Source organism: Pygocentrus nattereri, chromosome 2, assembly GCF_015220715.1.
Source record: "Pygocentrus nattereri isolate fPygNat1 chromosome 2, fPygNat1.pri, whole genome shotgun sequence".
NCBI lineage: Eukaryota > Metazoa > Chordata > Actinopteri > Characiformes > Serrasalmidae > Pygocentrus > Pygocentrus nattereri.
In genome coordinates, this window is record NC_051212.1 from 36,181,910 (window position 1) to 36,208,927 (window position 27,018).

A 27,018-nucleotide genomic window follows, 5' to 3' on the forward strand; every position below is an offset into this window, starting at 1 on the left:
TAAAATTATTGTGCTTTATTTTTATCTTAAAGAATCCAAATGCCCACAAATCATTCTTTTTTTCTCAGTTGAATAAAACAGAAAAAAAAATTAACTTTACTGTAAACATTCACATATTATTATTTTAAAAACGTATTCTCTTTTCGTAAACTGATTGGAAAATAACACTTTTTTTGTGTACTTGACAGAACAACAACAAAAAAGAAAGGAAAAAAAAAAAACATTTATAGGCAGTATCACTCCAAACCATTGGCTTAGATTGTATTTGAGGTTGATCTATGTGGTGAATCCATCAGCTCAAATTGCACATATTTACTCTAAGACAAGTAGAAGTACCACCATGTAATACATGTTGGCAGATGCACGTCTGGACTCAGACCAACCAGCCTTTATGAATTGTCCTAATCTCTCCATCCCAAAGATATGACCCTCTTTCTTCAAATGGTGTGACTTCAGTGATGGAAAAAAAAGAAAAAAAATGGATGATGTATTCTTTTTTTACAAAATAAACAGACAAATGAAGTGCAAGGATTCATTTCAGAAGTCACTTCAGGACAAATCATCTTATAAATTGATCAAAGGCCCAGAGTCTGTGTCTGCGGCAAGAGTTTGATTCAACTATTGCCATAAAAGAGATGTCACAAAATTGAATGTCAAGGCACTTCCCCGAGTGAGTGAGGATCTTGTCTTTGAGCGACATGAAAAGTCAGGCAACAAAGTAATTCACAGAACTGAAAAGATTTTAAAAAATAACTTGGCAACTCCAATTCTAGTCAGTGGTTTTGGAGAGTAAACTACTGTAGTCAGAACACAGTTTATCTGAAGTGGCTACTTTGGCCTCACCTACTAATAAGAGTCCTAGTAAAAACTAGAAATCAAACTTTACACTATCTAAACACGTTTTTCTCATTTTGGGAGATACTTTAACCAGTTGCTTTCCAATCGGAGTAACTCTGTTCAACAGATTTTAGTTGTTTTCCGTGCTCACACCCATTTTAAAAATGAAAATCTCAGCATATTTTTCTACTGTACTATCAAGGATTTCTGAGTAAAACAGTGTCAGAGAGGGTCTCTGAGCTAGCTGAGGTGGGGAGGGGGGTGGGGGAATCAGTCATGACATAATTGATATTATCCATGATGTTTTTCCCGTTTGCTGGTGTATGATGATGTAACTGAAGATCAGAGAATGTTTAGAGGTGGGAAAGTCATTATATTCTGAGGAAAACAAGAATGTTGTCTATTAAACATTGTCTTTTATATGATGAATCATGCTTAATATGGGCAGGGATGTGAACTAACAAGGTACAATGGTCCATTATTTTGATTTGTTTGACTCTGAACTATTAAATGGCTTGTTATTTAGCTGATAAGGTGTGATAATGCAAGAAATGCACTAAAACCTGCAGTATACAGGCACTCCAGGACCAAGACTGGGAAACACTGCTCTAAACCTAAATCATATTTGATACTGTAGTAAAACACCTGTATTTAAAAGGGTTCTCTTCCTCTCAAGACTGTTTAAGTAATTTGGATGATTGTAATACTTCAATATACACAAGAGAACTTCTAGTAACACATCTTTGGATGTAGGTGAGCTACATGTGTGCTAATCATTGCTCACACAGTGTAGTCTGTATGCAGCTGGACAGTGAAACAGTTTAGTTTTGGCTCTGTACTCCAGCTCAGTGGATTATGAATGAACTTTCACATCTACATATCAACTCACAGCCTTTTATATGGAGTCGTGAAGTAACTAAAGTTTGAGAGGAGGGCCATGCCTGAAGCTGCTCCACCTGTCTTCCTAATTTCCTATAAATATCCTTCTCTACCATTTACATCCCACCACCTCTTGATTTCCTCCATGTTCCTCTGTCCTATCTCTGTTCATCAAGGTGGGGTCCAGCCTTCTAGCTTAGAACAAAAGCCATCCAGCACTCCAGCCAAAGTTCTCAGAGTTCTCTTCCCTCCTACAGTCATACGACCTCTTCTCATACTACAACTGTTGCTTGGTCCGAACTTCAACCAAGTGTTCAACAACACAGTTCCACAAGACGTGTCCAATTCTCTATGGTTCCCCTGAATTTGGAGCGTCTAAGAATAAAAGGACTATGATTTCCACATGTGGCCCAAAGGAATAATAATAACAATAATAACAATAATAACATTTTTTCACAAACCCCAGGACACTTTACATAGTGTAAAAATAGTAGATGTGAATACACTTGAATTAAATGCCCTTTAAACTTATACGCATTGTTTAACTTTTAGTCTAGTGAGCTGGAGTAGAGGGACAAGACAACAAACTGTGATGCTGTCCACACACTGGATTATATAGGGTGCAGCATGCCATTTTCATGCTATCGAGAAATACACTTGTGAAATAAATACTTGAGAATAAATATCAGTAAGTATGAACGACTGGAGCTGCTGATTAGGCTGGACATGTTAGCATTTATGATCCAGAAATGTTCGAATCATTTCCATTCATTTTTCACAGGTATGACTAAATCTATTTTGACATTTCAGCCTTTTTCAATTTCTATTTTAACACTGATTTGAAGGAAAAAAAAACTGGAATATGGCAAAATGTCTTTTCCAATTGGAGATGCCAAGTGATTATGAGAGGAACAGGTAGTGGAATATGTGGAGCTGGATTGTTACAGTACCTCACACAGTTTCCTGTGACTAAAGCTGATGTGTTGCCTTGACTTGAGCTTTGATTCTCATACGCAGTGTTCAGAACTGGGCACGTCCTGTTACCCATAATTCCCTTTTCTTTAAATATTGTAAGACAAGAAAGTTTGTTGAGGAAATATATTACAAATTCAATAAATATATCTACTGTATATACTGTAAATAGCCCACAAGGGGGTTCACTTCTTCTTTCAAACAGAATACAAAAAAAGGTCATTGAAAACAATAATAAAAAAAAAAAACCCTCATAACACAAATAAAATAGATTATTTTTTTCTTAAATACACCAAAAACGCACTGGTAAATCCTTTGGAGCATCTTGCTATGTTGATCTGTAGCAGTACTTCTGGTGTTGAGCCCTCAGGAGTTTTGAGACATTTTTTTTTAAATCCAGTGACCTGGAGGACCTGAGTGTCTTTTTTCAGGTACAGATCTCTAATGCAGTAAAATCCCTGCGAGGACCCACACTGAGGCCCTTTTAAACATACTCTATGCAAAGGAAAAGAGAACCAAAAAAAAACAAAACCAACCAAAAAGAAGAAGAAGAAGGGAAGGGGTTATTGGAGCGGGATCACAGAGATCTAGGATTCTGGAGACTGCTCAGAGACGCTCTTCAGCAGGGTTTTGTAGACCGGGGAGTTTATGAACCGCGGGTATGAGTCTCTTTGCATTAGCGTGTAAATCTGCAGCTGGGCGTCATCAAAAGTGTGAGATGTGGGCTCCAGCATGTTCCTGTTGATGACCTCCCGCACTCGCGAGTCCAGACTCACCTGGAAAGAAAGATTGTGCAGCATTACAACTCTATTCAGCTCCAGTCGACTTGGCTCAAGTCGATTAATCTCAATTCATTTTAATTCAACTTGATTCATCTAGGTTCATCTCAATTCATCTCGATTCAACTCAATTGAACTTGATTCAAATGGATTAATCGTGTTTAATCTCAGGTCACCTTGATTCATTTTAATTCAACTTGATTCATGCAGACTCAATTCTTTTTGATTCAGCTTTATTCAACTCAATTTTACTCAATTTAACTTGATTAATCTCGAATTGAATTAAGTCAACTCGATTTTGCTCGATTCAACTTGGTGAAACCCAAATTTTAGCACAGTTTAGCATTTTATCTGCAGCATCACACCTTGTTTATCTGGATAAATTATCAGTTAAAATAAGTACAGCAGTGGAGAGTAAACCACAAACAGCTCTGCAGTGCTGAAGCATTTTGGGGTCTAAGTTTGAGGACTACACTCCGCAGTATTCAGGTAATAAGCTTGACCCTAAGTTTGGAATCCACTTTTGAATACCATTTTTTTATGTTACACATTGAAGTCTGAAATGTAGACTATTCATCATTTCATCATTTTGGACACATGCTATATTTTTACACTCTTTGAAGTCCTGCATCATTAGAATCGCTTTGTACATCATTTTGTACACTGGTTTAATATTACTGAAACCTTTGAACAGTGATTCACATTTTAATGGTAGCATAATTCCATGCATAAACGCACCTCTTTGGGTGAGAGGATGGAGATGTAGTCCTCGTATATGAGGCGTGCTTTCTCCTCAATGGCGCTCTTGTTGGTCTCCTTGCTGAACTCCTCGCAGGCCAGCCAGAAGAGCATGTTCTCCTCGCTGAACTCGGTGCGCAGGAACTGGCGGAAGGCACTGCGGCCAGCCGGACAGAGCATTAGCTTATCGAAGGACTGCCCCCACAAGCGCACCTCATCCACAGTGGGCTTTGGGCTGCCAAAATAAAAGTAGGGGGGTTATTTTGGTGGTTTATCCATTTTTACTTGAATTTATGCATGATTTGCATATATCATGACGTAAAACTCATGATGGCAAACACTGCTCTATTAAAATACACCATTTATAGCCAAACATAGTTAATCAGCCCAGAAAGGTTTGGGGTCTAAATGTGCCTCTTTAGTTTTCTGCTCAACCAATTAGCACTATGCAAATTGCACGTCTAAATTCTGAACTTACCTCTCAAATAGACTTGCTTATGTGGTTTCTAACACTGTATACATAACTGTATGGCCTGTTATCTATAAAAATGGACAGAAGTATGGAACATACAACACATTTTGGCTGACTACATTTGGGATAAGTGGAAAGTGTTCATTTGATTTTATTCTTTTTTTTTACAACATTTTCTCTTAAGAGTTTGTCTTGCTGAAAAACAAAAAATGAACACTATTTTAAACTCCAGGATAAATAATAATAATACTAATAATGCCACAATGTGATTTTCGGTACTATTTTACTACAAGACTACGCTTATAAAAGGGTCTTTATTAAAGGTTATTAATTAGGTCATAAACACCTTAAAAACATTGTTAAGCAGTTATAATGCATACATAAAAAGGGCAACAGTGACCTATTATATCTTATGAATATGAATAGCTGATAAAGCTGACAATCATAATGATGACAGACAGAGAAGGCAAAGTAAAATAAGTAAGCAGCAGGATTTGGACTGGGTCATGCTGGTCACAGTCTGTGTGTAAGATTATGTGTGAAGTTACTACGTCCTCAGTTAACACTAGTAACTTTCACTAGTTCGTATCTTTTCACTTTAGTACCCAATTAAAAAACATGCTGAGTGTGATGTAACTGACCTCTCCTCACAGTCTGTCGTGCCCTCCGCTTTGACGTCGCACGAGGCTCTCCGGTTCCTCTCCTCTCTGTCTTCATTCCTAACAGTGAGACTGCAAGGTAGTAAGCACATCATGATCCCCTAGACACCAAACACACAACACTTGGAAGAAGCAGCTTTTAGTGTCTGTTTGCAAATATTTTCACACCATTTATTATTACATTCACTGGCCACTTTATTAGAAGCACTTAACTTGTATTTCCACCAACTGGTCACCTCATGACTCTTACCTACATTATAGCACAACTATACAGATGTGCAATTACAGACTGTAGACTATCTGTTGCTGCACAATTCATTACCTTCTACCTCGTGTCTTGATAAATGAAACAGAGGCAATTAATCAGCTGCACAGATTTAGGAATTTTTTATAATTTTTTGGTCAATTTAACACCTTCAGGCTATTTTAAAACACAAAAAATCCAAAAAGGCATGATGTATTGCTGTTCTAAACTTGACCAGCTCAGTACAATCACAGTTCCTTAGGAAATGATTCACTGCATCATCGAATCACAACCTCTCAGGTTTTACCAAGTTTTGATTTGATTATTCATATGATTTATGTTCTATGAATAGCTCCACCAATTAGAGTTTAGTGTATTCAGTGTATTTAAAAACTTGAATCAAATACAAATTTGAATTGTAATGAAATTTATTAAGATTTAAAATTCATAATGCATTGAATCATTTTCTTAAGAATCATAAATGAATAGTGGTGAGATTAAGATTTCAGAATACATTGAATTGTTTCCTAATAAGTGAAATCTGTGATTTCAGAATGATCTAAATTACTTCTTAAACTATTATAATCAAACTAAACCAGACTGTTAATTTTAACATTGAAAGATGCATTGAATCATTTACTAAAGAATCATTATCAAACAGAAGCTTAAGATTTCATGATACATTAAGTAATTTCCTAATGACTCCCAGTCAGATCAAATTAATGTGAGATTGAGATTTGAGATCAACTGAATCATCCCCTAAAGAATCATAATTAAATCCAAACAGAGTGAGAGTTTTCATGATGCAATGAATCCTTTCCTAAAGAATCATACTGAAATCAAATTGAGGTGAGCTTTTAGGATGCAGTGAATAATTTATGATTTCAGGGTACACTGAATCGTTTACTAAAGAATCATAATCAAACCAAATCATAGTGAGATTTCAGGGTACACTGAATTGATTACTAAAGAATCATAATCAAACCAAATCATAGTGAGATTTCAGGGTACACTGAATCGATTACTAAAGAATCATAATCAAACCAAATCATAGTGAGATTTAAGATTTTAATTGTTTCCTAATGAATCATAATCAAACCAAATCATAGTGAGATTTAAGATTTTAATTGTTTCCTAATGAATCATAATCAAACCAAATCATAGTGAGATTTAAGATTTCAACTGTTTTGAAGATTATCAATATTATCAATATAGAATCTTATCATTGAATCAACTGAGTCAACCTGAGCCAGTGTAGCAGAGATGGTGTTTTGGTGTAGCTTGGTGTGCAGGAATGAAGAAGGAAGTGTCATACCAGGAGCAGCTGCAGCAGCAGCACCAGCAGAAGCAGCAGGCGTTGGAGGCACGCTGGCCCTGGCCCGCCTGGCCCTGCTGCGCCGGCGCCGTCACTGTCACCCCCGCCACCGCCTCCTGCTGCCCCGACAGCTGCCTCTTTCGCATCTCCATCCTCTCTGATCCCATGGGCTGCAGGAGACACACACCAGACCAATGACACAAACAAACCCCACACACGCGTGCTACCTCACTACAGCGTTATCTGATTAACAAATCAAATCGATGGCCTGTTATGTAATAGTGAGGACACACAGGGGAGGAGGAGGTCGCTCCATCAAGTCTCCTTACGCTTCTACTGTAGGGTTGTTAAAAGGTGGTAATTTAGCTACAGTGATTAAAATGCTATAATAAATTAAATCATTTCCCCCCAATGTTTTTGCTGAAATCGACTGTATCTAGCATACAGTATTTTAATGTTAAATAGAATAATTGCTTATTTTATACATTTAAAAATCAAAATGTTGGTTTGTTTTTATGAAATATGGCACCTCAAAATAAATAAATGTGCTGACTAAGAACAAGCTTACAATCACATGGCACAAATGAATGATAATTCATTATAACAATATTTCATTTAAATTTCCAAAATGTTAAAATCCACATTCCAGTACATTATTCAAATTGTCTACATTTCACTGCTGTGTCGATACATCATTGTGCAAAAGTCAGAGACCACCCTTTTATTTATTTACCAGTCAAAACGGCCATTAAGTACAAATGATTCTTTTTTTTGCATCAGGAAAAAGCAGCAAATATATATAGAAAATTACACAAAAGCATCAATAACTTCATATAATGCTCTTTTCTGCAGTTAATGTAACCACCCTTTACCTTCATTACAGCTTCCATTCTTTTCTGAAAACTGCAAGGACATTTTTCCACACTTCCATGGTTCAGTCTTAGAAGTTGGTTGCATTTTCTGCTTCTCATGATCCAAATAATCCCAAACACATTCAGTGATGTTGAGGTGTGGACTCTGGGGTGGTCAGTCAACTGTTGTGAGAACAGCAGCACCTTTGTTTGATTTGCATTTTTTATGCTTTTTTTTTGTCTGTTTCCTTTTCTCAGTAAGGGCTTCTTGACATCCTTTCAGACTCATAGTGTGTATTTTTTCAGATCTGAAGCAAGAGTGGAGCTTGATTTTCTCCTCTCTCTCAAAGATGGAAGGTACTGTTTATCTCATGGTGACAGTTTTGGTGTTCTGCTAGGTCTTGCACAGATATTTAGAGTCTCATTTTCACTATAGATTTTCCTTTGACTTTCTTCTTCCTTATGCAAGTCAGTTATCGTATGTGAAAAATGAATAACTTATTTATGTAATGGCTGCTTTAACTGTACATAAAAGGGTGTAAATAGCAGGTGGTTTCTGTTTTGCAAAATACTGTAGGTGCTAACTGCATGTAATTAGAGTTCTTTTTAGAATAATTTTAAACAGTACACAAAGAATCTACACACCATTTGCCGTGTATCTCCTCCACCCTGCTGCTGATAGCTTCATGATACAATGCATTCAGAACAGGAGTTTAAAATACACTGTGATGAATCAATGTGCATGTCGTGATTTAAGAGTATTGATTTTGAAGGGTGTTCTCTGTAGAAGATGTGCAGCTTATTTTCACTTAGAAAATCAGCAAAACATGCCCATTTGACCAGGCATTTTCAAACCTTTGTGTATGACCATTATTATTTGTTCATTTTTTGCCAAAATAAAATCCCCAGGCTGTTTTAAATCCTCAATAATGGTATGTTATTTTTACATTTTATATTACAGTATTGTGGAAACAGAAAACAACCACATTAAATTCAATTAAAAACAAGTCTGAACCCAAAATATCTAATCAAACCAAATTTTATCAAATTGCAATGAAATCTGAGATTTCAGGAAATTTCCCAAATCAATTTCAGTCAAATGGAAATCTTCAGCTCAGAGATTCACACCTCTACTTTCTCCAGTTCCTTTCCACTCCAGATGTCAGGTTCACAACCTCTTAACAGCATAACCTACATGTTAGTATAATAATAAGCCTGAAATAAGGATAACACTGTTCTTTACAGAAACACCAACATCGATATAAAGGCGGAGGACAGCCAAAACATGATGTGTGATTACTCTGCTTGTCCGTCTCTGGAGAAGGAGATCATCAACACAAATGAATTTGGCCCAAAGAGACGCCAAATGGCAGTGAAGCTTTGAGCAAAGGCATGTTTGAACTAGACCATAAATAAAGCTGTTCTAACATGTCTTACACCACACTCCCCCACAAGCTCCACAAGCTCCACAAGTGATATAATCTCATCTGCTTTTTTAAAACGGGAAGTAGCACCTCAATCACTTTTCCTATTTCGTCTGATAGTCTCCGTTAGCAGAATCATCTCAGCATCTCCGTGATCGAGTGCTGCTTCTATGCCAAAACTGGACAAACATTAAAAACATTCAGGACAGTTTCCAAGGCCTGCTTTATCTCTGTATAGCTGTTCATATACTTGAATTCTAATGACTTTTAAATATTTTCTGTTCAAAGACAGAGTCATCTTCAAGGATTTGCAGCTCCTTCACAAAAAGAATTCTAATGCACACAATACATTTGCACTGGCATGTGGGTGGGCTTTAGCTGTATCTGATTTCTGCAGGCTCTCAGGATGTCATTACTGAATTAGGCTACATGTAGCTTTTGGAGCGAAAGGGAGTCCAAGCTGTGGACTGTCTTAAGACATAATCCTGCAGTGGCAGTGCTCTGTACCTGAGCTGTATATGGAGCTTTGTACCAAATCAGTTCAAACTGAGGTTCCACGGTAAAAACAAACTATTTAAAAAAACAACGAAGTATTCAGACCTTAGATAGTGGCAATGATGATGTTATGATCTATTCATACCCAAGGCAATAATACAGATAGTAATAAGCAAAATATATACAAAGCCATCATTTATAGGGTACTTCATTTACTAGGGTGCTATTGTGAGGTGACTGTCCCAAGCTCTAACCCATACATTTCAAAATAATACTTTTGTTTGTTTGTATGCTTTTTAATAATTTAACATCTTTTAAAATGAAGGTAGTCTAATTCTTAAAAAAAAACAAAAAAAACCCTTTATTCTTATTATATTTATGTCACTACCAAAACACAGTGAGCTTTTGTTTGTAGGTGGAGCCCTAATTTACCCCTGCTTTGAAGAAAACAAGCCTGAAAATCATTGTGGAACATTAAGAACTGTCACTATTGAAACACATATTTTCTGCAGATAAATTTTTATAAAATACTATGATTTTATGTGCGTATATCTGTTCATAGCTATGTTTGTTTGGTATGTACTGGATACTGTTTTTGACTTTTGCTCCAAATGATCTAAAATTGTCATTACCAAAACAGTCACTACTGAAACATTTGATAAAGTTTCGGAGGCATTTTTGTTGTTCTGTAAGTGGCAAAATGGAACGTTAAATCACTGAGTCAGTTAAAAGTCAAAGATGTGTTTTCAGCTCAGACTTTGAGCCACTTCGGTAGAATGATTCATATAGAGTGTCCTGCAGACGAACTGACAGAATGAAATCCAGAACTGTAAATTCAGCAGCTTCCATTAAAGATGATAAGACAGATATCAGATATAACAACGCATGTTACTGGATTGATTATAAATCGGGAGCTGGACTTTTGGCTGTGTTTTAGGTTGTTACTGAACATGTCCTGATATCCAAAAATAAGGCATACTGCTAAATTCAGGACACGTTGTTATCGTGTTTTTTTTTTTAGATATGAAGAGTAGCTCTGGTTTCACAAGCTGCCACTATGATGTCACATTATGATCTCAGGCTTTATTTAATGTTTGTACAGCTGTTTTACTGTGTTACTGGTCTGAGCACCTATACAGCTCATAGTAACAGTTGTGTCCTTCAGGGGTGCACTGATCATTTTATGGGCAATTCTGATTCTGATTTCTTTACAGTTAAATTGGCTGATGTTATGCTTATTATCACCAACACATAATAGCTAACACTATTAACATATACCTAAATAAATGATCTTATAGTGTTTTTCCTTACTACAATATCACAATATTGTAATAATAAAAAAAAACTATGAAATTATTTATTTACATTAATCAATATGAGACAACTGTTTAGCAGTGGATACAACGCATGTGTAGCCATGACTCCACTCCCACTCTGCCCTATACATGAGACACACTAGACATGTTTTTTCTTTCTTTGTACCCCAACCATAACATTTATCTTCATCTTGTCTTTCTGTAAAACTTTGTTCTGGAACTTTGTAGGCTAATAACTACTTTAGTGCACAGTAAGTGAGCCTTTCTTTAGCTGATACTGATGAGGGGGTTGCATCTTGTAGTGTGGCCTTTATAATTCAGCTGTCAGAATCTCCAGCAGGCCCTGTACCTCAGTAGGTGTTTTGTATATTACACTGACTTATTTTAGCGTTGTTCTTCACTGCTCTAGTAATTCTGATCATTTTGATTCTGTCTTCAGTGAGCTGCAGCATCAGCCAACCGGTATTATTTTTTTAAAGATATACAAAATTTCTAATTTGTGGGCACCAATTTCTGTAGTAATAATGCACTCTTAAAAATAAAGGTGCTCAAATAAAGTTATTTGGAGCAAAGCCATGGAAAATCAATTCTGGTTCCCCAAAAAGAACCTTTCAATGGATTGCTCTTTAAAGAGCCATTTTTGGTTACCAAGGTTTTTCCTAGAACTATATGACTGAGCCACGAACCATTTTGGAACCTTTATAATTAAGAGTGTAGTTGATCTTTTCCCTTTTAGCATTTTTATTGCTACTGTTTTTTTCTCTGGTATTTTTTAGGCGTTAATTTAGAGATTTATAGCCACACTGTAAAAAATCACACTAAAACTACAGTTAATTACTAGATGCTTGCTGCAATGCATTTACAGTAATTTACTGTAACATCTTGACAGTAAAATAGTGGACAGTCTACTGAAGATTACTATGATGTCGTTGTATTCTCCTGCACACTTACAGTAATATGCCATATTAAAAATATAGTAATCCCTTGTATTTTTTACATAACTGTAAAAGTAATGTCACTGTGTAGCCAGTCATTTTAAAAACGAAAGAAAAATAAAGAAACAATATCAACGAATATATATGTATTCACCATGTTCTGCATTGAATGCAAACGGAACATTTAACTATGCAGATTTGCAGTGTTATTATAGAAAACATGTTTAGATATAAACTGAATGGGGTTAGTGTTAAATATTCTGACATCCTGGCAAATCCTGGCAACAATAAAGTGACTCCAAAGATAATTTTCATCCACCAATTTGACCCAGAATATTTGATAAAGAAAGCTGCAGTCATGCTGTCCACTGAAAGGACTTCAGTCCTTCCCTTTCGTACATCATTGCTCGCTAGCAGCTCAACACATATCATATACAGAGAGCAAACTGTGTTCCATTTAATCTGATAACAGATTAACCAAGTGTTTGAGCAATGATCGTGTTTTTGCTTGTAATAACATTATTGCGTAAATGTAACAGAAATTTCTTGTTTTCAAAAACTTTCAGATTTGGTTCCAGATTTTGCCACAGCACCTCCAGAAATCACACTTCGGAAAGGTTTGGAGATTTGGAAACGGTTAAACGAAAACAAAGAAATACATAAAAGCAATACTATTTAAATATTATTTGCACATGTTCTCATATTAGTGTTTTCATGCACGATTGAAATTGGCCAAGAGTGGATTTTTGCTCTAAATGAGGTCAATGAGGCAGGCAAGTTTACTCGCACTATGTTTGAATTCTGCTGCTACACCTGTACCTAAATGTTGTACAATATGTTACTCCTGCTTGCCTCTTACTTAAAATAGCACTATGTCATAGATATGACTGAAAATATTTAAAACTGAAATCGGTAGCGTTACTGAGTATAAAAAAACACAGTAAAATATGGTGTGCATGTGCTGCTGTGAGTCACCTCGACAGCCTGAAGTAATCATTTAAAAGTCAGAGGCTTTTCGGACCATATTGTACATCTTTGCATAATAATGTCATGCGCACAAGCTCATTAAGAAGCTGCAAAAAGAAGATCAACAGCTTCACCTTTTTATATGTCCGTGCCCTGTGCTGACTCAAATGCAAAATCAGCATTATACTGGTGAAGATGCGATAGTTGATATGATAGGATATGGCAATAGTAGATAATTCACTTACCACGTCGGAAGCCACATCTTTCACCAAGTTTTGTCTGAGTTCTCTCTGAATACTCTTTTAATTCATTCACCAAAGTTAGATTTATCTGCTTGTGGGGATCTGAAGCACATCCAATGTTACATCATTCTTTTGCCTGCAGTTACATGTTTCCACCACAGAGGTCTCCAAATCCCCAAATCCAACATAGTGTTGCTTTAAATTGGCAACTTTTTTTTGCTGGCGTATTTTATGTGTTCATTTATCCGGGTTAACAGAAGGGCAAGTAAAATTTGTCCAAAAATCGGCCAATTGGACAATCTGGCTGTAAAGAAACTGGAATCATAATCAGCCACACATATCGACCACCAAATAGACATAAAAAATAAATAAATAAAAGAGTCGGTGCATCCCTAAATAGATAGATAGATAGATAGATAGATAGATACTATATCTTCTCAGGCGCTGTACACTTATCATTTATCAGGTTTATATGATATTGTTTTATATGCGTAGCAACACTCAGGAAGCACAGGCTCATTAACTTTATGAACGCAAGCTTAAACACAACCCCATTCTGTGACACCGTGGAAAATATCATGATGTAGAATTTGATCAGTATCGCCCAGCAGTTCAGCTCAGTCATTTCAGCTGCTCAAACACTGAGCTGTGCAGTTTCCTTCAGGAGCATCCACACTGCCCAAAGATCTTGGAATATTTGGTGAGGGGAGGAAGAGTTGGAGGAGGAGGAGGAGGAGGAGGAGGATGAAGAGGAGGTGTGTGTGGGGGGGGCTGGGGTTGGGATCCAACTGCAGTCTGAGCTTTCCATCAACGATCCCAGCCATCCAGCCCCGTAAGAAGGACCGAGCCATGTTTAATGTGAACAAACACGATAAATCAGGCCTGGCTGGAATGAACGACGGCTGCACTCTTTCGTGTGTCCAAAAACAGCTCAAACTGGCCCTGTGTTGACTGAAAAGCCCTGGCTGACTCGGCTTTAGACGAGGAATGAAAACGGCAGAATCCGGAATGTGCAGATATTGGACCCAAAGCCTGATGCACAAACCTCGCTCCTTCACTGAAAAGCCACAGGCTGCTTCTAATGCAGACCAAAACCACAAATGGACGAAACAAAAGTGCAAGCATCGCCCAGGACAGCCGCCAAAAAGACGCCCGTGTGAGATGGAGGGACAGAGAGAGAAATACAGCCCCATATCCATTCATCACGAAGCTTAACTTAGCTTCTTGTTCGCCAGCTTCTTTTTACAATGTGCCGTTCCACCTTAAACGGTGCATCGGCTGCATTCTAGCGCCTACAGGCGCCCGAACGTAACGGCTTCACCATTTAAGGTGGAACGGAAAAATTCGAACAAGAAGCCAACTTGAGCCTCGTCCATCCATCCCCATCTCACACATGACACGCCGTTTTCAACCTTCAGAAAGCAAACGACACCCTCGACATCCACACAAGCACACACACGAAGAGTACACGAGCGACGGCACTTACAATTTCACCATGTATGCCCAGAGATAAGAGATAATTCTTCGCCTTGATTACATCCGTTGGCATAAGGATTTTTCTCCGTTTTCCTTTTTTTAAGAGACCGGCCGTTTTGCGGCACTGCGCATGCGCGCCTCTCTCGCCAGTTGTGGCAGAGGGAGTAAATCCTCACCGATTCACTCCGCGCTTTAATGGATGGCCACGACCATCCTACGAGAAACGGAGGGGCTCCGTGGCCCCCTTTCCCTTTCCCTTTAACCAGCTAGGGTCTTATTTAGCTCGCTCCTGGAAGAGAAAGCCCAGGGAGCGCTCGTTTTTTTCGACAGTTGTCCATATGGTGGCCCATACTCGCCATTACAGTGCAGCATTAGCGTTTATCTTGAATAGGGTCTGGAGAACTGGCCTGGCCGCAGCTCAGAGCCCCCCAGACCAGGTCCGAGATTCATACACATGAAAATAAACCTGCAGTAAGACAGTCCGCAGTGAAAACGGGCAGAAATGCTGATTTATGTTCGTGCGCACGCGGCCGTTTTGTTAGCTCTGCGTTACTGGATCTCTGTGCGTGAAATGCGAGGAGGGGTTTTCGCCCACCTACAGCAACATCACACCCTCTCTCACGAACATGTGGGGTTTCCCTCACCAGATCACTACTGCGTGTTTGTTCTTCCTCTCATCCCCGACAAAGAGAGGACGAGAGATTAAGTGTTACTCAGATTTGAGGCATGTTTGGTATCACGTCCTGCGGATGTGATTTTAAAGGGACAATCCAGCATTTTTCAGCCTCATCAGCCCACAGTCATTTCAGCGCGGTCCCCTGGGCTTAAAGGGGAATTCCACCAAATTGTCAAAACGTCTGTATAATTCAGTCCTAGGCAGTCAAAGTCACTCAGAGTGGTTGGTAGTGAAAAATGGTTTGTTACTGACTCTGATTGCTTCCCAGTGGTGCTGATAGGAACCAGGGGTCGCCATATCATAATTCTAGCCATTTTTACCTTCCACAATGCCTGAACATATACGCGTCTTCCGAGCAATCAGATGTAATAGTGATGATGGTAGAACAGTGATAAACCTGAGAACCTGGGTGGGTTTGTTTTTTTATGTAATGCCCCGCACACATATTAGGGTATTTTTTCAGGGAAAAGACGTGTTTTAAAAGCACCAAGGGACCATGAAAAATTGTCTGAGGCATCGCTCCCAGTATTCATGACCATCCATATGACGTAATAGCTTACTGTGAGAGTTTTTAGTGGTGGACGTCTGGTTCCTATCACCACCACTGTGAACAATTCTGACTCTGCAAGTTTCTCCAGAACAGAGGATCTCACACCAAACACCTCTGGACGATTCTGTTGACATCTTAATCATCTCATCGCGCTGAAAAAAACATTTTGGAGTTCCCCTTTAAAAAAGAGGAGCTAGCCGTTAACTGGAAATATGGTTACGGGAGAAGCAGAGCAGCTGATGAAGCACGTGCCCATCGTCTCCTACTATAAGCGCATTTTGGATCAGCTGGTTTTCAGCCCCTTTCCTTCCTCTATGGAAACGGATGTCGGCGGTGATCGGCTGTATGTGACGGACGCGGCTGACACCGCTTAGGGCGAATGACGCTGCAGGGAGTCTTTAATAACAGGAGCGTGCGCCTTGTCCATGGTCCTGAAACGAAACGGACCCTCTCAGTGCTCTTGTAACGGGTGGAGCTGTAAATGAATATGTACGTTATTGCCCGCACTAAAAAAGTAGCAAAGGTTCTACATAGAACCACAAACACGCGCATGCTTGCATGCTTAAAGGGGTTCTTTGCACTGCGATCTCGTTCTTCAGATTGTCGGAGAACGTGTTGCGTATGGTTCTATACCAAAAGGGTTCTTCTGCTGTTTCATCACAACATTAGCAGAACCCTTTTTAGCGCTACACACATAAAAAGGCTGGTCCTTCAACGGTTCTTTAGCAAAGACAACGGTGCCATATAGAACCATGAACACTCACAGAACCATTTGTAAGCACTAAAAATGGCTCTGCTGTTGTTGCAAGCTTGACATTGTAATAATAGAAGAACCCTTTTTGGCGCTAAATTGAACAATTTTCAACACATTCTCCATCAATCTGAAGAACCACTGTACAAAAGAACCTTTCAAGCATGCCAGTGGTTCCATATACGACTCATGGTTCTAAATAGAGCCAGTCGCTTCAGTCAAGAACCCTTGAGGAACCATCATCCTTTTTTTGGCAGTAGATTATTTTCGATTTCTGTATCTGGAAACGTGTTATGAAACGATCCTCTATAGATACTGCAAGCGTGTAATGAAACGGACAGTGTCCATCCCAAATGACCGATACGAGAGCCGTCAGTGAGGACGTGCGGCAGCTCTGCAGTCTGAAAGGGTGAGAAAGCGGTGATGATGGGAAATAATCAGGGTGCTTGAGTTCCGGCCTTGGTGCTCTACTGCCATCTGCTGGTCGTCGGTCATTATGCAAAGACTCTCCGCGAAGGCAGCTGTGAGAGGAGCCTGACACTGCGCCGTTTAGAAATGGATTAGGAGGAGGCAGCCTATTCTTATACAGAGGCTGATGATTACGGGGAAGAGAGAGAGAGAGAAAGAGAGAGAGAGAGAGAAAGTTAATATGCAAACTCTAGATGGCACTGTGGGCCTGTGTCCATTCAGAGATTACCATATTCCTCTCATAAACCTTCTGCGTTTTTAACAGATGTTAGTGTTCATTTTTTTAACAGATATTCTGCAGGTTATATCTTTCTGCATGCTCTCCACGCTCAACCCTGTTCACCCTGCAGTCTGATTTATTGCTCGCTTTACTCACACAAAATTGTAGATGTTCCAGCTGAAAATGTTTCTGTTTAAAGACAGAAATGTCAGTTGATTACTGTGCAAAAGTAAGAAACTACCCTTTTGTTTTTTTTTTTTTTGTTTTTTTTTCACCTCCAGTCAAAAAGCACAAGTTGTTCATTTTTCAGTGTCAGGAAAAAAAGCTGTAAACATATTACTATTTTCTTCTGATTTGCATGCAAATGGATTATTTTAAATGTAATCTCAGATATATCGCCTATCTCATTTTCATTGATAGATAAAGAAATTTGCAGTGCAGCTTGTGTGAATGTTAGTGTGTGTTTAAAGGGAAACAGAATGTCAGTGAGAACTCTGGGATCAGCTTTCGTTGGGAGTGCCCAGCTGTAAATGGTTGATTGTAAGATGGGAATGATGGAAGAGTTAAAACGGCAGTAGAGTGCACAAGAGTGAAGAGTTGTATAGTATATTCAATTCTTTTGTGTAAGTTTCCTACTTTTTCCTTTTTAGTTGTCATTATGACTGGAAATTGAATAAATGAAAGGGTCTCTGACTTTTGCACAGTACAGTATGATGTCTGACACATAGTTATATTTATATTACCCATTTTTCACGGATAGAACTGCTTGTGATATGAAGGGATCTATAACAATTCAGCACCATGGACAGCCACTCTTCCCAAAACTGTGTAGCAACAAGTTTCACTATGAGTGAAATAAGATTTTTTCAAAGCGCACATGTTGTTCCTACAGGCTTCTGGAGGGATATGCAGGTTGGAATATAAGGAATATGCAGGTTGGAATATAAGGAATATGAGGAATATGCAGTTTGGAATATAAGGAATATGAGAAATATGCAGGTTGAAATATATAAGGAATATGAAGAATATGCAATTTAGAATATAAGGGGTATGATGAATATGCAGGTTGGATTATAAGGAATATGAGGAATATGCAGGTTGGAATATAAGGAATATGAGGAATATACAGTTTAATATAAGGAATATGAGGAATATGCAGTTTTGAATATAAGGAATATGAGGAATATGCAGTTTAGTATATAAGGAATATGAGGAATATGCAGGTTGGAATATAAAATACAACTGCAAGTATTAAAAACGTTCAGTGTGAGTGTGTGTTATTACAGTGTAGTATAGTATGATTATTATAGGTAGTTAGTTATTCATTATGGGTAGTTATTATAGTTTAAGGCAGTGCAGTATTGTGTATTATAGTTGTTTAGCATAGTTTAGTATAACAAAGTGTTAACTAATATGGTATAGTGTAGTTCAGTATAGTATAGAAATACAGTAGTAATATATTCCACAGAGATGGATGTAGAGAGAGTGAGAGAGAGAATGAAAGAAATAATTAATTACATAAGGAAATAATATAGGAAATAGTATAGGAAATAGTATAGTATAGTATAGTATAGTATAGTATAGTATAGTACAGGATTGGCCAATGTATATAACAGATTACAGTGTTGTGTCATAAAGTGTAGTATAGTACAATATAGTGTGGGAAGGTGCAGTATAGTATAGAATAGTGTAGTTTAATAGTGTATTTAGGCAATAGAACATGAGAGGGAGTGTGTTATTGTGAAATAGCATCACGGCTGTGATTTGGTCACAGGCACGAGCCGAGTGTTCTGTTGGTTTTATACAACAGTTAAATAAATAAGGTCAGAAATAAAGGCCATAGATCGTGGCCTTTAATACGGTTTAATGATAGTTGTTCCTTCCGACAAGGTATAGTTCATTAAAACACACACACACACACACACACACACACACACACACACACACACACACACACACACACGGCTTCATTGTTGTGTTCAGTGCTTGCTTCTTGAATCATTTGCCGACCGTGTGAAAGCCCTGAATGTTCCTCAAAGCCAAGATAGAAACTCCATTCATAAATTACTGCTCTACCTTTACTTTCCAGTTAAATATCAATGACCATATTATTTAAATTGTTTGTCTTCAGAGCAAAGCCTCTTAAATGAAATGTCTGCCTTGCATGAGTCTCTGAAAGTATCTTTAAGGTCAGCATTGACTCAGAGTTGTTCTTGCTGACCTTTGTGATAATTGCAACCTCAAACTTCTTGCAGGGAACAAGCCAGAGCACAGCTGGCTCTGAGATTTATGCCATTTCAAAATCGATCACACTGTGAAAAGTAATTACTTTTGTTTTTGTTAGAGTTCATGATATAAAGCATTTGCTGGAGGAATGATCTGGTGTATAAGCTTGAAGTGAAAATGTTTGTGTGCCAGTTGCAATCCATGCTCAAGTTCTTGAAACATCTCTACTTGCATCCTTTCAGAGATGTAGCTCTTCACAGACTGAATGAGCAGCTGTCACATTACTTGTTGAATAACTTAGAAGACACGTCACTCCTGTTAGGTCAGTGAATAAGCTTTAAAAGGGTAATAGTTTACATAGTTTCTCTGATTTTAGTATATTTTTTTCTGAGAAGTCCACTGATAATGTATGTGTTGTTTTTAAGCAGCAAAACAGATTTTTTTCTTTTTAACGTGTGCAACTTTTTTCTCTTTATTCCTGAAGATAAAACAGGCTGTTTTTGTTACTGTGCCTTTAAGATTGACATACGTAAACAACATCTCTTGTGACTGGCTACTCTACGTTGCGCCTTATTTGAAAGCAATCCAGACAGAAATGTGAAATTAACTGTTAAAACTGGGAATGAAACTTCAGAAACCTTTTTGGATCTTAGAATCCTTCAGAAAGCTTCAATGACGGCTTTTTTCTCTACATCTACCGTTAATTGCATTTCTGTAGTAACAACAGTCTTTTATGCCGCAGCGTGAATGGGCAGTCTTTTCATAGTTGTGACATCACAACCATAATGAATTCAAAATGGTCAATTTTTGTAGATTCATTTTCACATGTGGAAGAGTAGAGTGGTGAACAGAACGATTTTGCAGTGTTTACACTTTAATCTTGAAAAGCATGTGAAGTATGTCTGTTCAGGATAAATCACATGATGACCTCATTAAGAATCTTTAATGACTCATCTGTTCTAATTATACTTATACTGAAATAAATGCATATTATATACATAATTGTACCGTTTTAAGTGACATGCGAGCATGTAAATTCAGTTCTATGCAAAGTTTAAGCACCCCGGTCAAATGACGTGCTTTCTTGATTTTGATGTTATGTTGTTTTGTTGACGTGAAAATAATTGAACTCATCTTTTACAGAGGATACATTTCTGCACATTTGAATGCACAATTACTTTTTCTTTGCTGGATAACCTAGAATATGGTCTGTGCAAAAGTTATGGCACCTTATATAGTTTTTCCCAATATGTTAAACTCAGTATATTAACAGATATTGTGTACTAAAGTGGGCAGAAAATGCCACGTTCAAACATATTTTCTGTAGAAAAAATGTTAACTCATTTTCACTTTGGTGTTCAAACTTTTGCATTTGACTGTATTATAAGCACACTATCGAACAGCTGGAACCGGGTGACATGGGTCGCCGGAGCAAACTGAGGTTGCTCCGAAGGGTCAGAAGGCCTTCAAGTCTACAGCCATCTGTTTCAAGGCCCGTCTCCTGTGGAACCCACAAAGATGCCCACCTGTGTTCACAATGACTACATTATTATTGAATAGATCAACCTTAAATAGTGATTAATACAGCAAAGTCATTGGCATTCAACAGTGTCTCCTCATTAGCTTTGTGTTTGGCCCTTCTGAGGTTACAGAAATCTCCATGTGGCCGCAAAGAGGAATGCTTAATGGAAAAATGCAAAATGCAAAACGAGTTCCTTCCCTCAAGGGTGTTCTCATACTGGTAATGATAAGAATGAAGATAATAATCAGATATAGTTGAGCACCCTATTCTGACAGTCAAAGTTTGCAAAGGCAAAAAAGTCTGAGAAGTTTTTTTCTGTTTCTGTTTCTGTTTTGCTATACTTTTCAAACTATGTAGTTAGATCCCTATCGCCTCCTCCCCCTCTCCCCATTCCACACCCGGGCCTGCCAGAAGGGTGTGGGAAGACCATGAATTGCTTACTACAAAATTTAATTGTGATTTGAATTAAAATAGTGTAAATACAAACACTGATTTGTGATTGTTTTTTAATTAATACACATATCTATATTCATACTTCTATGCAAAAGTTTGAACACCTAAAATATGTCACTTGAATAGATTACAGGCTGCAAATATAAAACTATTTCAGTCAGAAGTTGCATCAAACCCAGACTGAATCCCAAACGGCTCTGTACTCCCTTGAAAGTGTGCTAGCTATAAACCTTTAACCTTTCTACAGCCAAATAGTACATCTTTTATCAAGTACGGATGTGTCCCAGATGACTATTTCTCAGCCATATTTTGCACCATTTTTAAATATATTTAAATTCATACATAGTGCACTATGTAGGGAGTGGGGAACCATTGAGATTTAGCCACAGAATGAGAAGGAGGCGCCGCCGGATTGATGAGATTCGGTGGCAATTTGGTGACCAAAAAGTATCTATAAAGCGGATGCTTTGCATTAAACTGTGCTTGCTGTGTTCTCAGATGTTAATTGTTATATGACAAAAAGTGAAAAAGTTCATGAAGTGGCCGCAGTCTGCAGCGATGGGTGACCAAACATTCTCCTCATTCAGCAGCCCAAGGTTGTCTAGCATTGACCACACTCAAAAGAAACTACATCTCTTGGTGGAATACGTTTATGTTTATTTTTAACAATAACTTTTTTTTTTTTTTAATTGTGTATTATGATAGTTTATGTTGGCCAACATTTTATAACAACAATAAGCCACTTGAGACTGTGTTATTGCAACTTTGCTTCACGTTGTGCATAAGAACATCCTTTCCGTGATTAAATGGCAGTAACATACAGCCTTTCGTGGCTTATTGCTTTATTACATATTGGAAAAAAAGTAAACATGAAATAAAAAATATGCCATAACTCTTACACAGACCGCATTTTATGTTTTTCTAATTCAGCAAATAAACAATAATTGTGCATTAAAATGTGCAGAAGTGTGTCTCTGTAGATGATGTCTGACTCATTTTCATTTGGAGAATCAACAGAACATGTCAGCAGCACTTAGAGCAGAAATGTTCCTTTTATAAGTAGCTTTTATTTCTCCAGTTACCAGAACTATAATAACATGATGTACGTTCACTTTGTGCCCTCGGTTTTAATGCCACTGTTTTTATATATTAAACCCTTTCAAACTGAAACAACAAAAGGGTTCTTCTACTGTTATAATGCCAAGCCTTTTTGCTGCTATATAGGACCACTTTCAAAAAGGTTCTACATAGCGCCATATATAAAACAGTCCCCATTAACATGAAGAATGGTTTCACCGTGCGAAGAACCATTTAAATGATTTCTAAATAGAACCATTCCCTTTGCTAAAGAATCCTTAAAGAAGCATCTTTTTTAAGAGTCAGGATGAGCGAGGCGTCACGTAGGCTACAATCAGAATGGCTACTCACTTTAAATGTATGATTCTTCAAGGCTCTTTAGTAAAGAAAATGTCCCTTTGCATAATTAAAGGGTTCTTTGTGTTATGAAAGGGTTCGTCAGTTTGCTGGAGAATGTGCTGTAGACGGTTCCTTGTAGAACCAAAAAGCGTTCTTCTATTGCTACTAACTTAGTATATTGTAACAATAGCAGAACCCTCTTACATGTGAAATCATGGTTCAGAATAGAACCATTCCCTTTACTAAAGAAAGCTTGAAGAACTCTTTTTGGTGCTATATAGAACCTGTTTCAGAAAGGTTCTATGAAGAACATATACAGCACATTCTCAACAGTCTGAAGAGCCCTTTCACAACACAAAGAACCCCTTTAATCATGCAAACAGTGCTGTGAGTGTTCATGGTTCTATATAGAACAATTTTCTGTATTAAAGAACCCTTGAAGAACCATCTTGACGGATGCGTAATGTCTTAATGTCAAGATGAGCGAGGCATCAAGCAGGCCGTAATCATAATGGCTTAAAATAATGATGGCTCTTCAAGGGAACTTTCGCAGAACCATAATCACTCAAGGAATCCTTTGCATGATTAAAGGGTTTTAACCATGAAATGAAATTATGTTAATTATTTAATTGCATCATCATATTAAATATTTGTTTTCAAGGGTTTGCATAAACAAAACAGATAAAGTAAAGAACCTTAGATAGATCGATTAATGGTTGGTGTAGAAAAAATAGGGCAATGCAGTGTGTCAAAAAACAGGATCTGCTAATCTGGCTAACTAGTGGAGCAACGGGATGTGTTGCATGCAGCTGTGAATGGTTTTGAATTGTTTCTTCAACCTAGTTTTAAAAGCAATAATAATCTGTGGACGTGTCCACTAAGGAGGTCTACTACTACCTCATGTAAGCTAGAGGAATCACAGAGAGCAGTGGAGTCTCCTTTACCATTCACTATAAATAACCCTGCTCATTTAAACATGGCAGTGCGGTGAGAAATGAGGAGTCTCTCACAATCAGTTCAGTGTAATATCAGCAGGCCCAGGTTTACTCCAACTGTAAATAAATCCCGGCATTAATGTATAAGCGCATATAATGAGCTTGTTTGAGTGTGGAGCTATTTTAACCCACAGCAAACTGCTTTGAACATTCACTCACTTGATTATGCAACCAGCCGAGCGGACTTAATCGCTTCTCTCATTCAGATAGCACAGCTTCCTATAAATAGGATGGTTTTGAAGAAACGAAGATGGCTGCCTCCACAGGCAATAAATAACATCCAGTGGGATCCATATGTGCGCTTATGCTCCTGCTACCCTGACTTCTGCTTGCACTCGAAACGGTAAACGTAGGCACCTATCTGCCTCGTTGTATAAGTCTCATGAATAATCATACCTGCGTAATATCTGTCTTTCATAAACTAACAGACCTGAAGCTGTAAAGCTGTAGAATTAAAAGGCCCGTATCATAGCAAGCTCATTTACATAAATACACCTATTCACTCTATTCACGCCCATTCACACTGAAGTTATAAGGAGTGTTTCACTTCACTTGTTGGTGAATGATACACAACACAGAGCAGCCAATCAGAATAGAGGTGATTTGTAGATATCAGTTTTTAAAGCACGGCAGCAAAAGCAACCTGTTTAAATCAGAGGGATAAAGACAGGCTGGAAAATTGCCAAGTAAAAATGAATCATGACCATTGTTAGTACATAAAATCACACAAATGAGACAGATGTAGAAAACGGGTCCTTTTATGTTGATTTGCTGAAAAAAGCTCCTGACGAAACTTGTTTTCTGCAGTGTGCTCTTTAAATATTAAGTTGCCAAAAAGGTTTCTTTGTGCAGTGCCATTGGAGAACCATTTATGGTTCCATAAAGAACCATTCAGTGGATGGTTCTTTAGAAACAATGAGATGTGGAGATGTGTGGGAGTGAAGAAGCTTTTTAAAGTTTGAAGAACCTCTATATAATGGAACTCTCAAATGGGAACTTTTGTATTATGTGAAGATTCTTTAAGCCTTGAAGTAGTTATTCACACTCCCAAATCTCCTCTTTAAACATGTTTTTTGAGAGAGTGGGTGAGTAATGTACATTATTATATAAAAAATGCTTTCGATTTTTTCAGCCTAAGCTCTAACTGTCACATCTTCGTATGCACTGTCACAAAGACGTACTATGCTGGTACATTTTTCATTCATCAAGATACAAACAATGTTAATGTACCTTCAATGGAACAACAAAGGTTACAAGGTCCGTCACACCTTAAATCATTTGTTCCAGGGAAATGGAAAACATCTTTTCATAACTTAATGTTTTTAAACAAAAAAATACAATAAAAAGCCTGGAGACGAGTCAGGGTGCATGGAGTCAATACAATGTCGAAAATATCATTTCAATGGATTATGGCACAATTATGTTCCCTGACTAAAGGTACTGAGACATACCATTGAGGGTACCACCCCAGTGACAAGAGAGGTACTGCCCCAGTGACAGTTTAGTACCTTTGTTTCTCAGATTGTAGGGTCAATTATAACAAACTATAGTTCTGATGTGTGTCATATACTGAGAAAGGAACAGAAAACCTGTTGACTTAAAGCACGTTTACAGTAGAAGTCAATGGGCAGATACTACCCTATTTTAGTCAACATTTATCATTTATCGAGGTACTAACAATGTAAATGTAACCTCAAAGGTACAACAGTGGTTTTAAGGTTTCACTGGGAAGTTTTTTTCCGGGTGAAAAGTATGTATTTGAACATTTTCATAACCAAATGTGTTAAAACAGAACAATAAAATAAAAAGCCTGGAGACAAGACAGGGTGTCCATGGATATTAAATCAGAAAATATCATTTCAATGGCTTGTGGTACAGTTCCCTCACTAAAGGCACTGAAATATGTCCTTGAGGGTACCACCCTATTGACAAGAGGGGTACTGCCTCAGTATGACAGTTTGACAGCTTTTTTCTGAGAGTGGTGTTACAGATGTGGTCCATATGGATAGGTTAAGAAATGCTAGAGTCTTCTTTGAGCTGACAAGTATGTAATTTAAAATCAGTGTGGATGTGAAGTAGCGCCATTTTATGTTATAGTGGGATATATATTTTGAGTGAAAGGGGGTCTCAACTGGCTGGGCGTTTTCTGTGTTAGATAGGGATTGCAGAGGTTAGAGGTAGGTAGATATAACATTATTGGTTATTATTATTTTCCCTGCCTGCTCTTCCATGGTGACATAATCAAAAATCAGAATACTTTTCAGAAGCTTGTGGGAAAGCAGGAATATTTTCTTTTTAATTGGATGATATTATTTGACCAGGGACATGAACTGACAAAGTCTTGATTTCAGGTTGCCCAAAGTGCTGTGAATGATGCTGGAATGGCCCAAGCACTGAATCAAAGCACCATTTCTTGAGTCTTTATGCTGTCATTCCCTGTTATTGTGCTCCTATTTAATGAGGTCTTACCTGGAAGGATATAGGATCCTCCGGTCCATTTCCATGGTGCTCAGTGTCACTTTCATAACTTCCTGGTGCTAAGTAACCCTCACCATGCCGACAGGCAAAGAGCAGCCGCTGCAGCCGCCCACACATAAAGGAGTGAGTGTGGTTGACACACTGCACCACAGAAGATACTTCCCACTGTATCACAACCCTGTTGGCTGGCATTCTCCGTTCAGCAGATCTCCATGTTGTCAGTGAGGCGACGCAGTCTCAGAGAAGGGAAACGTTCCATCCGTCTGCTGTAGATTCTGCATCACTGTAGGTCCTTGACAAGGGGAAAAAAGTGAGACAGCAACACCTCCAGTAAGCAGTACATCCATAGTGAAGAGGGCAAAGGGGGATTATAGTCACACTCCCATTAAGCCCCGTCCCACTGTGGTTTAGTGCCTCTCACAGGCTTAGGGCAGATTAAGACAGGATGTGGGTGTGGGTTTGTGTGCTTGTGTTAATGTGTGTCATTCACGCAAGCATTCCGTCTCTCGCACATAGCTTATACACTAATCAGCCATAAAATTAAATTAAATCCATGTTTCTATGCTCATTGTCCACTTGATCTGCTCCACTCACCATACAGGACCACTTTGTAGTTGTACAGTTACAGACTGTAGTCCATCTGTTCCTCTGCATACTTTGTTA

The 27,018-nt window shown here is 38.1% G+C and overlaps 1 protein-coding gene across 3 annotated transcripts; it reads right to left on the reverse strand.

Annotated features, from left to right (window-relative positions):
* Positions 1-26,709, reverse strand: rgs20 (regulator of G protein signaling 20). 3 transcript variants are annotated; one of them, XM_017719654.2, is made up of 5 exons: positions 26,347-26,709; positions 6,896-7,065; positions 5,319-5,396; positions 4,206-4,440; positions 1-3,464 (listed from the first exon to the last, which is right to left on the reverse strand). In XM_017719654.2, the coding sequence occupies exons 1-5, from the start codon at positions 26,545-26,547 to the stop codon at positions 3,276-3,278; spliced, it is 873 nt and encodes a 290-aa protein (XP_017575143.1). In that variant the 5' UTR covers positions 26,548-26,709; the 3' UTR covers positions 1-3,275. The 3 variants fall into 3 exon arrangements, with proteins under 3 accessions (XP_017575143.1, XP_017575142.1, XP_017575144.1); XM_017719653.2 differs by having other exon boundaries at positions 5,319-5,408; positions 26,347-26,708; XM_017719655.2 differs by lacking the exon at positions 26,347-26,709 and adding an exon at positions 14,611-14,744 and having other exon boundaries at positions 5,319-5,408.
* Between the last annotated feature and the right edge of the window lie 309 nt (positions 26,710-27,018).

Coding starts and splice junctions, on each gene's coding strand:
- rgs20 (XM_017719653.2), bottom strand. CDS start 26,547: ATGCCAGCCAACAGGGTTGTGATACAGTGGGAAGTATCTTCTGTGGTG. Junction 7,066..26,346: donor AGGATCCTATATCCTTCCAG/GTAAGACCTCAT, acceptor TGTCTCCTGCAG/CCCATGGGATCAGAGAGGAT. Junction 4,441..5,318: donor ACGACAGACTGTGAGGAGAG/GTCAGTTACATC, acceptor TTATTTTGGCAG/CCCAAAGCCCACTGTGGATG.